General features: G+C 38.5%; 1 protein-coding gene across 3 annotated transcripts in view; it reads right to left on the bottom strand.

Moving 5' to 3' along the window:
- tbc1d32 (TBC1 domain family, member 32) overlaps positions 1-15,733 on the bottom strand; it is a 72,370-nt gene that overhangs the window by 31,161 nt on the left and 25,476 nt on the right. For all 3 annotated transcript variants that reach the window (XM_068708504.1, XM_068708503.1, XM_068708505.1), the window contains exons 24-27: positions 9,633-9,755; positions 7,427-7,535; positions 4,321-4,414; positions 4,106-4,231 (exon numbers count right to left, since the gene is read on the bottom strand). In XM_068708504.1, coding sequence (XP_068564605.1) covers positions 4,106-4,231; positions 4,321-4,414; positions 7,427-7,535; positions 9,633-9,755 — 452 coding nt within the window. The remainder of the gene's footprint in view (positions 1-4,105; positions 4,232-4,320; positions 4,415-7,426; positions 7,536-9,632; positions 9,756-15,733) is intronic.

Genomic DNA, 15,733 nt, shown 5'->3' with positions numbered 1-15,733 from the left:
TCACAGAAAATCCAATTTACAAATTAAAATACATCCGATCATTTACTTCCAACTATTTATAGAATGTGGATAATATACAGTTATATAAACCACTACAGTAAGCAACCTTGTTACAGTCTAAGTGGTCTGGAAAAACACATTTCCTGTGAACCACAGTATGCATGTTTAATGTAGCAATCACTGAGTCATTGGCATAAAAGAAAGGCCAAAAAAGTCCCATAGTTATATATATATAGTTCAGAAATAAAGCAGGATTAAGTCTAAACAGATAGATGTCTAACACAGAAGATCATGGTTCAGCTGCAGAAACACGTGTACAATAATACCATCACTACACTATGTAAATGCGCATCCGCTCGTATCCAATGACTACATTGCCTTTAGTGTCATATCGCACAGCTGTGCAAACACACCCACAGTCACTGAAGATCTAATTGTGGGAATTAGAGGGAAACCCTAGGTGAGGAGGCCTCCTGTAAAAGTAATACAGATCATAAAACACAAATCTACAAAGACACACACACACACACACACACACACACACACACACACACACACACACACACACACACACACACACACACACACACACACACACACACACACACACACACACACACACACACACACACACACAGCTTGAAAGAGTATTTTTTCACAGCTGCATCACTAACTTAACTTAATACTGGCATTAATTTCCCTGTCCTTTGCTGAAGCTGTCATTCATTGTCCTGCTGATAAAACTTTCCCATATCCTACTGAAACACCAAACATTGTCATATATACTGTACAATTTTACATTCATATTTAATCATTTGGGAAATGATATTCTCCTCAGTGGCTTACAAATGAAGTACAATCCAAGCCACAGGAGATCTAGAAGAGGCCATTAACATTTTCACTTAACACAAGTGCCACATACTTGCAGGTGCACTTCTTTACCATTATATTAATACACGTGTGAATTGAGTGGCATTTAAAATGTATGATGTTTTTCTTCACAGTAGCTCTTAAAAAAAAAATACATATTCTTTTCCACAGGAACTTATTACCTCCTTTAAAATCTCCAAGAATCACTTGTCACACTAATGTAATGTAAAAAGTAGAAATATGTTGTATGTGAACATTAGCAAAGCCTACTGGTGCTATCTTTTATATACACTCAGTATCTACTGTAGGTAAAGGTCATGTGATCTAAAGCCCTGCAATAAACCCAACCTACCTGATTTTGTTGAAACTGTTTTACTTTAAGGTTATTTTGGAGGCTGCAGTTTTCAGTTATATTCTAAATATATAGGTGTTAATATTCAGTCTACCATACTTGATATGAATATTCATGAACTCCTAAATTTGCCTGTTCCAAGAACTAAAATGCTAATATTTAAAGTAACAGCACCACTTCAGGTCCATTTGAAGTACTGCATTGAACTAATTTAATCTATTTGAATGCATATTGATGTACTTTTTACCTGATGTGTAACGGCTGCTCATTGATAGCCACCTCCTACTCAGCATTTGCCTTTGGCTCGCCTCCAGTTAGCCTTTAACATTTATCAAAGCTGAATCTTATCGGGTTCTGTACTTGAAAAGGACTCTTCTCAAGTGGCACCAAGGGAAGGGAAGCTATTTCATGAAACACTAATGTGTTAAAAAAGCATTCATCCTACAATGACAGTCAACAATTTTTCATATGTGATCATAGAAGGGCTTTATGTTGAAATAAAAAGTTTTAAATTGACCCTGCTCTGTTTTTGCTCAGATTCTGTCATTCGCCTCCATTACTTATATGTCAACATAAAAACAAGTTATGTTCGTGCAACTGCTTATACATGCAACGATGAAAGCTTCTGTAAAAAAGCTGTATTTTTTTTTTTTTTTTGTATACAGTAGTGGAGCCAGATAAGAAAACATAATCATCACAATGCAACCCAGCGACTATGAGCACAAGTGAAGGCATCTCATTTACATGCTGTTGAGGGAGACCAATTGAGCAATCAATACGCTGACAAGATAGTGAGGTATTGAACATGCAAACAGTTCTAATCATGAGTGTTCAGATGAAGAGATAGTATAATTAATCATTTTCGTCTTAGAGCTGTGTAGAAAACTTTCAAGACACAAGTGATAATCACAGTGTCTTTATATACAGACTTAGATATAAGTAATGTTCCTTAAATTGCATCAGAAGTTGGTTAATTTTTATTTTAATAGATTTAAAGGCGACAATTTCTTTCATTGAATGCTTCTTAAAAAGTTGAATGATAGGTTTTGCATGGTTAATGATGTGCCAAATAAAATAGCACTCCTGCAGCAGAGGGAAGCTTAAAAGATAATAAATCTTGATCATGGTCTTCCAGTGAAAAGCCCTGAAATGAGCGCCGCAGAGCCGAGAGCGGATGCTTTCACAGGCTGAGTTCAACAGTGTGCTGATGAAAGGAAGCAATCACTGTACAGTGCATGCATTAATGACAAGATTGTCAGCCCTCCTTCAATTTGAATGTATTTCATTCCTCCTTGAATCACAGCCAATCACTCCTACGTAAGGAAAGTCAGCTTCAGTGTCATTTCATAGTGACTGTCAATGCCAGTGATGAGAAGTTCTTAAAAGGTTTATGGACATCAGATCTGCGTTATCTTGGTGAGGTGGTGTGTGTGGCGCACTGAATGCAACTACATTATCTGCGCAGCAGATAATGTAGTTGCATTCAGAGAATCCACGCTGCAGTGCAGTTTCAATGTATCATATGGAGTTATTCTTTTGTTTGTCTCATCGTTATTTCTTTACCCATGAAAATATTTGCATATGAAACTTTATAGGGAGCTATTTGGAAACAAATGTTTTAAAAAGTGGAGGTGACAGTCTTTCCCCACTTAGCTGGCTCATTTGTATGTACATTATGAACACATGGAGGTGCACACTATATGAATATATGAAATGCGAATATACGAAATACGAATTTGCGTGTGGAAAACGTCATTGTTTCAATGGCTACACATATCACTTATATATCTGGCCTATGGTAAAACATTGCCTGGACACAACTGACAGATTTGACTTCTCACTGACCAGCACCATTCTAAGGATGACATTGGACACACAGTGTGAGCCATATGTTGTTATTCCTCTGGCTCAGTATAGAACACTTTACTGGTGCCGTTTGCTGTCATTGTACAACATGTAATTTACACCGAATCCTCACAGCTGATTTTAAGTGACTTGAAAGTCTATGACTTCCTACAAAACATTGTAGGTCTTCCGAGCCTCATGTTGATTACTGTGAGTTGTGACAAAAACAAAGAACCCCCTTTTTATTTGGTTACTTCATGCATCTTGGGTGAACCAAACCATCACGGGAGGTGGTTAAAGACACATAATAGCCAAGACGCATGCATAAGCTTTACTACACCCAAGTAAAACTATGTCAGTAAGCAGTCCGTAAAAAAAAAAAAGACTCACAATATAGGGTCTGCCACTGTAGTAATGGCAGCTTAAATTGTACTAGAATTACCCTGAAATTACCTGTGATTCTCCCTTTAGCTTAAAAGCAGTTCCAGTGATTTACAAAGGTGAGCTGTGCTTATCTGTTCCCGAGCCGGTTCAAACATTATTATGTATTAGTGAAGGAGTGGCGTGACTCTGACTTCATGAAGATGATAAAAGTTGTCTTGCATGAAGTCCATAAATGCATTGCATCCACTGGGTCTGTGTTAGTTTATGGATAGTTATTAGCTTGCTAGCTGTTAACTGATAAAGTGCACAAGTTTACCCTGATTTGAAACCAAAGACTCAAATATAGACAATCAAGAAACAGAGAATGCACCTTTGATGACTACTTGTTCTCTTTTTTGTGACTAGAAACATTAATTTCATTTCATTTTAAATCTTTATTCATGAACTTTTTTTCTTTTAAATCTTTTACTTTGTAAAAATGTTAGTATTGCCAGTTATACTCTCATGCCTTAGTCATCAGCAAGTTTCTTTAAAATGACAATATTGGCCGAGATATATTATCAAGATAAACGCTATGTTCTCATTGTGCTACTAGAAGGTAGAAAGTCCAGACTACAAGACAAATCTGCAGCTACCAGTGAACCGGTGGCTCACCCTTTCCAGTTAAGATGTTGGGTTTGGAGGTCATGGCTTTGCAGTAATGTCTCCGGCAGATCTCCATCCAGCTCTCCTCATTCTTTAAGTCTTTAGATAATAGCAGAAATGTACCGATCTCAGAGTCTGTATGGGAGAAAAAAAAAAAAACCTATAGATGTAGAAATCACAATAATGCACCTTGACCATGGCAACTACATCAATGTTCCTCTTACCCTGTGAGTCATGGTGGATCTTTGGTTGGTCCAAAGTGTAGCAGTCAGGTGGAGGATAGCTTGAAAACATGGGCCAGGGGTAAGGATCTTCTCCCTGAAATAAGCAGATAAATACATCTGATTGACCATTTTGGACACCTCATTACACCCCAATGCAATTATTACAAATATCCAACAAGATTACTCAAATTTGCATTGTTGTCTTTGATTTGTTTTTGCACCACTCCGAGTAGATGAATGCTTTGGCTGTTTATGAGTTTGCTGGGCTATGTGTCATTATGTTGGATTATTAGTATTGGTTTGTAATTTAAAAACATTTCAAACAGGGAAGGACAGTTAAACAGTTACTTGTAGATCAATTAATTAAGGAGTAGTCGTTTAGTGCAGAGCTGGCAGCTGTTATCAAATGTGTTTGTATTTGTATGCCGTTATTTGTTTCCTCCTTTCTATCTTTATTTTTCATTCTCCCTTCCCTCCTTTCTTTGTAGCCCACGGCCATTTAGTCAAGCATTCATTACGTTTGTCATCTCTTTGTTGAAGGTACTATAACTACTGAGTCATAGCTCAACATGTGACTTGCCAAAATAGTGTGCTGTAAATGTTTATGGGGTTTAGAAAGCAGGTCTGTTTATCCAATTGTCTGTGCCCTCCGCTCATAATAATCCCTGCTGGTATTTGAGTCTGCCTCTCAGGTGATGTGCTGCTCCAACGACATTAGAAGAATATGCACAGAGCCCTGTATGTTGGTAAGTTGCTGATGATTGCAAACAATCCTTATACAGCTTTGGAACTCTGTGTATACAACAAAAATCAAAATTAGATACTTAGACTGAAAGCTATCAGGATTAGCCTTGTGAAACAACATGTAGAATAACTGTAGGAAGTAAACCGAGTGGCAGCTACAAGCCTGCACTGTATGACATTTTTGGTCATAATGTCTCTGGTGAATGCGCCCTTTGTGTATATCCAACTGTTTGACTGACTTTGTCCACCAAATTCTAATAGTTCATCCTTGAGTCCAGGTTGGACGTTTGTTCCAAATTTGAAGAAATTCCCTCCAGGTGTTCCTGAGATATTGCATTCACAAAAATGGGACATGTGGACGGACGGACACGGCCGACACGAAGGCATTAAAACATGACCATGTCTGTGGAGCCATCTCTGCATATTCTACTCCCATGCAGCGGTACAAGAAATCTAACAGTTTAACTATTTAAAAAAAAAAATGTTGAATTATTTATTGAACATGTTTCATAGACATCATAGCATCCATTAGGTCTCCTTGTAGGCAGTAAATATTCTGACAGACACTTTGAAATGCTGGCATAGCCATTGTTTTTAACACAATGGTACTTCTCATTTCTCACCAAGAGTGGATTAATTTTCCTTTTTTGTAAACTTCACACAAAATCAGAACTAATTTAACAGCTTTCTGGTCCCTGTAGTCCCTACAGGTGACAGGAGAAATGACTAAAACAGACTTGTAAAATACAAAGGAAACACTCCCTAAACTAATTTACACCTCTCCTCTTTTGAAATCTGTCATATCCTTTCCTTGACCTCTTTATAAATTAGTTTTCTGTTAGTGTTCAGCATAACCAACAACTAAATATTTTATATGTATCCCAAAACATGTAGAGTAAATAAATGTGCCGGCTGCAGACTTGTATCGATCAGTGGAGCTGTCCAAAGATACCATCAGTAGTGAAGTGTTAATGCGTCTTCCCGAACAATACGTAGGAAAAAATCATTTTACCTAATGAAAATTTGCTACCATTTATATGTGGCTGTCCAATCAGTGGTGATGGTAAATGTAGTCGATTGAAGCAAAACATTCCTGAGTGCGTGCTCTATTGACCAAGAAAGTTGAGTTCACAGATCTTCCTGCATCTGGTGCCATAAGTTGCAACAGTGCCATACTTGTAGGCAAGGAAGAACGACGGGCTATTTCCCCTTTTCTTTATCTGGGTAGCCAGGGGTTCGCTCTAGAGGACGCTCAAAAACAGAACTTCCTAGTTCTCTTCCCCTGTATTGAAAACTAGCTTGATTTCCAACAGCAAAAATGACATCCCAAAATATGAGTTACGAAAAGACGGGCTTTAGCTGACATGAATATTCTGTCTCATTTATGAGAGCCAGAGTATACGGCTGAAGTAATGCAGTGTTGAGAGGCCTAGGCTGCAAGCTGTGCAGGAGGATGTGACCGGCAGGGACACTGTGTGTCAGAAGCTCACACACAAATCCTGCTACATGTAGGCACCGTCAGCACAGCTCCGCAAGCAGGAAAACGCCGCTTTCTCGGTCAATACAGCACTCACTGAGGAATGTATTGCTTCAATTGACCACACTTACCGTCAACACTGATTGGGCATCCACATAAAATGTGGCAAATTTTACCATTAAGATTCTTTGGATTATAGTCCAAAATTAGTACAAAATTATAGTTGATCACAGCCTCACAGAAATGCTACTTTTGTGATGATTGTATATAATTTCTTTCAGCCTGGTCTAACTACGAGGGCGTCAAATTCCAACACTTCGGCAGTGGCCCTCGGCATCTTGATACCGAAGCACAAATAACTTCAATGTAAACCCATCTGGGCCATTATCAGATGATCAGAGCGCCGGACGTAGTATAAAAAGTCAGAAAGTCTGCTTTGGGAGGGAGGGTTGGTGGATGGGTAAAAAAAACTTTTATTCAGGAGGCCAGTGTTTGTGTACCGTGTGGAACCAGTTGAGTGATTTTTACTGACCACATGATGTCAGGTGAAGCTATATCACTATAACATGATGTTATGTTCTATAGGTGACGTTACAAGCGTACTTACTTTAAGCCAAACCAAAAAAAATGTTTTCTCTAACCCTAACCCAGTGGTTTTGTTGCCAAACCTAACCGCCTCAGTTTCACAGTGTTAACCAGGCACGAACATTTTGCGTAAAGATACTACGGCGAGATCACATTCTTTAGTTGTTGTTTTTTTAACTTCAATCCCAATAAATAAAAGCAGATTTGACTGGCCAAAAAAAGTCAATCCACCTTAGAGGGAGAGAGGAACCATAGATGTACAAATTAAAAAGCAGGTTACAATAGTAGAGCATAGCTGACCTCTTGAAGGGCTCGAGGAGGAAGCTTTCTCTCAGACGGTCCTCCGACCACACCAACGCGAACCAGCACATGAGTCCTCTCCACTGATAAGCTGTCTATGATTAACTCCCTGAGAAGGTTTAAAAAAAGGGGATTAGACAAAAATTGAAGTGTAAGAGGTGGTACAAAAGAACAGAAGTAAACAAGAAAACTTACAATGGCCTCAGGCCCTAACGTATTAAATGTTCATGCACTGAGATTTGTGTGCTGTGGCATGTCTGCAAGATGACAGAATGAGAAATACTTTAATAATTTAAAGAAAAAGGACATTGGGCCTGTTGTGGAATATAATACATGTCCGTCTTATTCTACATGTATATTAAAATACTTTTGGTACACAAGGTCATGCTAATTGATATAACCATCCAGCTCACTAAATATAACTTTCTTTGAAAAGTCTTCTAAAAGACTTTGTTCAGAGTTTGAAGCCTCTGGATGACTGTATCATTACTGCAAGACAAGTAAGAAAAGAAAGAGGGAGGGTTTCAATGCTTTGAATTTTAGATAAGATCATAGAATAGCCCAATTACAAAGGCACTTTAGGGTCGAAGGGTGTCAGCCTTGGTGAATAGTTCTTACAGCTGAAGCAATTTGGACTGGAATTTAATAATAAAGGAGACTATTTTCTTGCACAGTTCTCTTTCCAATGGCCTGTTTGCTACAAAATGTAATTTGCATACATTTCTTTGTGAAAAAATAAAATAAGTCATATCACTCAAAGCTCAAACTACTGGGGTCAAATAAATGTGAAGATTTTTTAGTAGTTTTGGTGATGGTGTGTGTTACTGATAGCTAAAAGGTCAAGGCAGAAAAGAAGCATTAGGGGAAATGAGTTTCAACAAAAAGTAGCATAAATAAATCAAAAAGTAAAGTCACGGGAGTGAAGAGGAGGAAGAGAAGATGATGTCTGTGATGATAATGGGAGCATGAGGAGAAGAGAGGGCACAGAAGGGAGATGGTAGAATAAATTAACAAGTCATCATTCTCCAAAAATTGAGCCAGGACTCAGACATGCAATGTGAGTTGGCATTTCAGGGCCATTTTCATTCATAACCAATAGCCACAGTTCTGCCAGACATTACCAAGCGAGAGGGTCTCTTGAACACCCACTTTCAGAAAAGGCATTTTCACTGTCTTTCCGATTTATTTCATTTTATTTGTGAGAAGGCAAACAAACAAACAAACAATTTCTCATCCTGAGCAATGATTAAATTTGAAAGTGCTCCATCACGTCAGGATGATGCACAGAGGAGCAAAAAGCCTTTACTGAACGAGAGAGAGAATGAATGTGTGCAAGTTGAGTGTACTCAATGTGGAAACTATTGAAACGTCTAAATGTTTGAAATAAATTCCTTCCGTTCTCTGGAGAAAAGTTAACTTTCTTAGAAAGCTATATGGGCAACTTCCAAGTACAGGAAGCATATTAAAGGAATAGTTTTAGGAAATACTCGTTCATTTTCTTGTTCTAGTTGGATGAGAAGATCAATATCCAGCTAATGCCGGTGTGTTTAGAACAGCTGAAATAAGGATACAGTTAGCCTAGCTTAGTATTAAGAGGAAGGAGAGTACAGCTAGCCTGGCTCTGTCCAAACTTCAAACATATACCTACCAACACCTCTAAGGGGTGCAGGTGAACAACATGACAAGGTCTTGTCGTCACAGTGAGAATCCCTACTGCAAATATGCAAATCGGTGAGCTTTAGATGTGTTGGTTGGAGTCATTTTAACCTCCTTTAACCAGGCTAGCCATTTCACTTTGCTTTTAGACTTTATGCTAGGCTAAGCTAACCGGCTCAGGCTTCATTGTTAATGAACAGACACGAGATTAATATCCATCCTTTCATCTCACTCTCGAAAGGAAAGCAAATTATCTCCCAAAATGTTGGAACTATTTCTTTAAGTGAGAAGAGAGTCTTTATTTCTAGTTATATTACATTAAATCAAATTATAATGCTGGTTTTATTCCATTTCTTTCTATTCTAATGACAAGATCAAAACCAATAAGGCACTCATTACTCACTTACTTTCTGACTTACATCCATAACTTCTGTGAATAATCACTCATGATACAAATAATTATATCATTATGACAGAATTGTTTATATAATTGACAAAAAATAAAACTTTCCAACCATATATTTTGAACCATGCGTTTGTTGGTTCATACCCATCATCTGTGTCCAGCTCCGTGACGTTCTCCCTCTGACTCTTCAGCAGCATGGAGCAGATGTTGTACTGGCTCTCCAGCAGCAGAAAGGAGTCCAGGTTACAGCAGAGAACACTGAGCAGTCTGCAGCAAAACACAAACAAAACAAGACATCAAAAATACAGAAGGAACTGGCATTTACAGGCAGTTCACACAGTAATGTAGTAGTGCTACTGTACAGCAGGGGAGAACTATGTCGACAAAGATCCTATTTGGACTTTGGTTGTCTCCCCTGGTATTGTGTGTCTGTAAGTGCTGGATCAGTCATCACAATTATTCACCAGCTCACCGTAGCCAATTGTAAGCTTTGTTAAATAGGAACCCCTTGGGAAAAAACTTCATGGTTAATTTTCTGTTGCTGGTAATGACACCAGGCTCAAGCAGCATTTTGGGACACGTTTAGCTCAGTGCATTATATGATCCAACGCCTGTAAAGAGGGGAACATCTTTTAAACTTCAGCGTTATTGCTTGTTAGTTTTATTAGTAACAATTTTTGGTGGAATAAAAATCCATGGGAACAAGGGTGGTAACCCATTTCCCAAAACATAAATTCCCATTCCACCACCTCCTCCCAGCAGCACAAGAGCTCATCTCAATTTAGAATTTAAATTGCTTAGCAAAAAGATCCCATCATGTGTGTGTCACTGGAGTGCAGCATTAAACAAAACAATCTAGTCCATTTTGTCTACCTGCTCTGTTCTCTACCCCTTCAATTAATTTATCAAAGTCTTTTAAATATTAGCAGTTACTTTAAGTTTCAAACATAAGTTTGTCTCTTGTGAAAATAAACCCCTGAGCTCAGGGGTTTATTTAGGAGCATTGCCTAAAGCGTTTAGACTAAGGCTTTCACTGTAGTTACTGTCAAAATACAGCACACGTGCACTTCACTTACCAAGGTTGCGCTTCACTCACATCATCATCATCCTGTAATGTTACTTGACAGCATGGTTGTCTGTGTTAGCCAGCTTTTCAAAGATGGTCAACAAAGAGAATAAAAAAAGAAATCTAAACTGGACAAAAGATGAGAATGTTGTTCTCCTCTGTGAATACAATATGTATATGATCAAAATATGTATAATATAATAGACCGACAATCAAATTTATACTCAAGTTGCCGCAGAGGGTTTAGGTTTTCAAATTAATATTTTCACATTTTGCAAAAATGCCTCATTGGCTTTCTTGTCTCATATCTGTGAAGTAAGTATGGAGGTAGAGCATAACCATAACAACCCATTAGTCACTTAATAGACTGACAGAGCTGAGAGTCATGCATGTCTTTAAATTAGGAAATATCTGTTTAGTATATTGTTACTTTGCACATGGGTAGTACGATAATACTGTATTGTTAGACAGTTTTACATATGTGTCTAAGTTGATTTCCTACATCATTAACAACTACTAATAGTTATTTTTCACAATATGACTTAGAAAGACAACAAATGCCCAATGAAATTAACATAAATGTCAGTTATTTTTACACCTAAGGCAGTTTAAAAAAAACCTATGATTTCCAGGAAATATGATTTCAACTAGTGTGTGTGTATGTATATATGTGTGTGTGTGTGTGTGTGTGTGTGTGTGTGTGTGTGTGTGTGTGTGTGTGTGTGTGTGTGTGTGTGTGTGTGTGTGTGTGCTTATACGACATATAAGAGGTAGTGTTAAGCTCTGCATGCTGTTTGGTGTTAGTCCTTGTGAAACACATCTCTCCTTTTAAGCAGCTGCTTCATTTCCTGATGTGCTGGCGGTTGCTTCGACTACTGTTTGACTGACAGCTCTACTCAGTCATTCTGACAGCAGCACAGCAAGAGGCTGAGAGGCTGTCAGACCTTCTGACCCATCGCTGCTTGAAACTAAGAAATGGGGAACAAGGCCTGCTTCCACTTTGTCTGCTAGCTCACTGATGGGCTGCTCTTCAAGTCAAGTGGGGTGAAGACTGACTTTCCAATCAGATATCTTTTAAAATGATAAGCTGTTCTGAATAGCAATTCATTGGCAAACTCTTGAAAACAGCATTGGTAATTGTGTCGCCTGTGGGAGTTTTCACTAGACTAATTATCATTTTTATAATCAATTAATATGCTAATTACTTTCTCTATTAATTGTTTAATCTACAAACTAGAAAATAGAGAGAAAAAAATCCATTACAACATTCCATAACCCAACAATACTGATGTTACCGTCAGACTAAAAGACTAACAAAAAAACACTAAATACTGTTTTGTGTTTGCCTCTAACTGGCCAAGCATTGTATGCGGCCAGCAAGGCATTATTGTAATGATAGTTTGTGCTTATTTAATTGTGCCAAGGGAAACACATAGGCTGGATGTAGAAGGGTTTTGAAAAACTACAATCCATCTCACTTGGGAGTTGTTGACATTCCTGCTGACGAGGACTACAACTCACTTATCTTGTGTTGAAACACCTATCAATGACAGATGATTACTCCCAGGAGTAATCTGCTTGCCAGTATGATTGAAGATCAAGCTGCATGATTGATTTGTCATACCTGAGGTGAAATGCAAATGGTCAACTTAATAGTGGAACTATTTGGGAGGCTTATATCTTTGCCAGTCAGGAGGTCCTGCTGAAATCAATCATACAATCATTAAAAAAGGTGCAGTTATCCAAAGAAAATCTCTGGAAATGTGGCCATAAGAAGCAATCATATTCCGTAAGTCTGTGAAAAATGGCAATTACTAGTAAAATCAGTTTGCAAGTTCTGCTTCAATGAATCAAAAAGAGACAAAATTGGTAACTACACCACTCTTTACCAATGAAAACAATCGCTTTAATGATCTATACATCATCAGGCAGCAGACTGAAAAGCCCACGGGCATTGTATCTGCAAAGATCAATTAGAAGCTTCATTTGGGCCTTAACACTGCATGCGGACCCCCCCCCCCCCCCCCCCAACAACACCATGAAACGTTAGTACACTGTGGGGAGTGTTTTAATCTGTCACTACAGAGGCTAAAACAAATCAAAGTAATCTCTTCCACTTTGTTGTCCATCTTAGGGAGCTTCACATCCGACACAGAATAAAACTCTGAAATATTTATTTTCTTTTGTTTATTCCGAATCCATTCTAATCTAGTTTACTTTCTCTCGGGAGGCGAGAAAACTACAACTGAACTCAAATGAAGACGAGACAACGCTTTGACCTGCCACAGAGACGTTTCAGGCTAAGCCGTATTTGTACCTGTTCGGTTCTCACGTGTCAGGGTTTCACCTTGACCTGAGAACATCTGGACCTTTCTGCAACACAAACATCTTTGTCCTCTCTAAAACTCCAGCTGACTTTCAAAAGATTTTATGCTCCAACTTTGTGCATATGAACAAGATTTAACAAGATTTTTTGTATGCGTGTCTCCTTCCTTGTCTCATTGCTAGTAAACTGTTAAATATCACAGTTTATATTCATAATAATCTTTGGAGTGGAGATGTTGCTGCGGACAAATAAAAACTAAATCAAACCAGGTTTAAATGTGTGAAGCGCTGCACAAGCACACACTTGATGTGTTCAGAGCAGTCAATAGCAGAGAGAGACGTCTAAAGGCATCCAAACAATTCAGACAGGGGAAAAATATGCAAGAGTGATGGTTGCCATGACAACAAAGAGGCTTTAGGCAAAAAAGGAAAAAGGGCCGGTGGGATTTCTGCTCTCATTAGCTTCAAGAAGGGTTGAAATAGTGGCTTCTGTTTCTTAGGAGGGGCTGCCTTTCAGGAACAATCAGTGTACGTTCGCCCCACAAAGTGATTAAACCTGCAATGAATATGTTGCAATGAAAATACATAACCTGTAAAGAAGTGACAAACTGCCGGAGTTCAAGTCCAATGCTGGTTTCAAACTGCTTTGAGGTAAACTCTTACAAGAGCCAATTGTAGAAGTGGTCCAATTTCAGGAAAGTTGCAATAGTTCAAACCAGCTCCTGAGGCTTCATTACGATGGCTGTTTCAAGAAGAGGGTTGGCAATTCTCTATATTTTGTTATGGCCATGAAAAAAAACAATGAACTGATCCTACTAACAAGTAGCATCTGTGTTTACAAAGCCGGATATATTTTAGTCCTCTGTGCCATAGAGCTCCATTCTTTGTCCAAAAACTATTAAAAAGCAATCAGTGAGGTTCATGTTTGCACTGGATGACACGTTCAATCAATACAGTGAAAATGTATTATTTTGAGTCTAGTCCAGAGAAACCAAAATGTGCATTAAATGTGTATAAATCTGCATCTGAAAATTTGATGTTTGCTAAAAACTACAGAGCCCAGCTGTTTTAGGGAAATTCTGAGCCTTTGCCACAATAGATATGTGACCTGTTTCCAAAGATGCATGTCTTCAGTAGGAACCAATGGTCTTGCAGCTGAGTGCCAACAACGCCTCACAGAATATAGTCAACCTTCAGTACATATCTGAGTGGCAGGGATCAAATATGCAGCCCATAAAAATGGAGAAGCTTTCATACATTTCAAAATATACCAATGAGCATATTTCTCCAAATTAAATGATCTTTATAAACATGGACCGGTTATCTGTTATTCATTATGCAACGTACGCGATAGATTGACGCCTGTGATAATGATTGAGGCTGAGTCTCCTCGAGTTCCCTCACTCCCCCTGTCTACTGTGGTCATATCATTTGTTTGCCTTGACTTTCAGGAGGAAACCGTGTAGACAGTCAGAGAAAACAAAATAAGGTAGCAAAACCAGTCAATTTACAATCAAACACTATGATGACATGTCTTAACTTAAAGGGCAATGTAAGAAAGGAGAGCCTTGGAAAAAAAATGAAGTTAGTTTAGTATAATAATGAATCCTGTTTACGCTGCAGGGGGCGCTGTTCTCCACTAAATACAAACTTGGCCAAAGCAAAACTGCAACAGTCTAAGCCACAAGGAAAAATGCTTTTATATGAACATCCAATAAAAGCTGCACCAGATCTACCTCATAATGCAGTAGATGCATGTGTCAGGACAAGTTCACCGATGGAACACAGCTAGCTCTGCTTCCTGTGATGGTTCAGCTTCTTAAGTGTGAAAAACCGCTGCATATTTTACTGGTCTTTGGTGAAGCGTCCTCTAAAACAATGACTTTAACAGGATGTGTCTCCGGCCATCAGACAAAATAATACTCCCCCAAGCTCTTGAGGTTGAGACGTCAACCTGAGTCAGCATTTATTCACTATCGGTGAGTGTCTGTTAAAGACCGTGAAAACACGTCTCAATCAGCCTCTTATCATGAGTGATGAGGTTATACATGGCCACACGGTTTTGTTTATTTCTATTGAAAGATTTGCACCTGTGCTGTTTTCTGTCTGCTAGTCTGAAGTGGGCCAGTCTCAGTTAAACAACGGGGATTTAGCAATACTTGAATCATTTACAGCTGTGGGTTTGCTGATGTTCCCAGGAAACTCTCAATCATATCTGATCAAACCGCAGACACAGTGATAATAAAGCAGATAAGCTTAATTTTAAAGCTTAGCTGTTAATAAATATTACCTAGGGAAGTTCTATTGTTGTTTAGACAAAAGCTCCAACCCTCACTGTAATCTACCTGCAACTACCAACTATTTTCTTATTCATGAACAGTTTCATAACCCAACTGCCAGTCAGCTCACTTCATATTAACTATTGATTTTTAAATGGAAAAGGTAAATTATCTGCTTCTATGTAGCACTTTTATCAAAAGCACTTCACAATTTGCCTCTCAATTGCCTTTTCACACACACTTAAACTTTAATCGTCACATACATACATGAAATCTAACCTCTGCATTTAACCCTTCCTACGCATTTAGGAAGAGTGGGCTGCTGTAAGGGAGCAACTTGGTGTTGACTGTCTCGCTCAAGGACACTTCGACAGACAGGAGGAGCCGGGGATCGAACCGACAACCATGTGATTTAAGGACGACCTGCCCACACATATACCCACACAAACACACACAATTGTGTTCATTAGAGGTATTAATTACCCATTGTAACTGTATTTTCAATACCTGCCATGTGCCTTTACTGGCATTATATGTACAATACAACCTTTATATCCATTTCTATCCATCTTTAG

The sequence above is a fragment of the Cebidichthys violaceus genome, unplaced genomic scaffold (assembly GCF_023349555.1).
Source record: "Cebidichthys violaceus isolate CVI_PGR_0920_01 unplaced genomic scaffold, fCebVio1.0.p SCAF_14, whole genome shotgun sequence".
In the NCBI taxonomy this organism is placed as follows: Eukaryota; Metazoa; Chordata; class Actinopteri; order Perciformes; family Stichaeidae; genus Cebidichthys; species Cebidichthys violaceus.
Note: the sequence above shows the minus strand (reverse complement) of the source record. Positions and strands in the feature narration are given on the sequence as shown.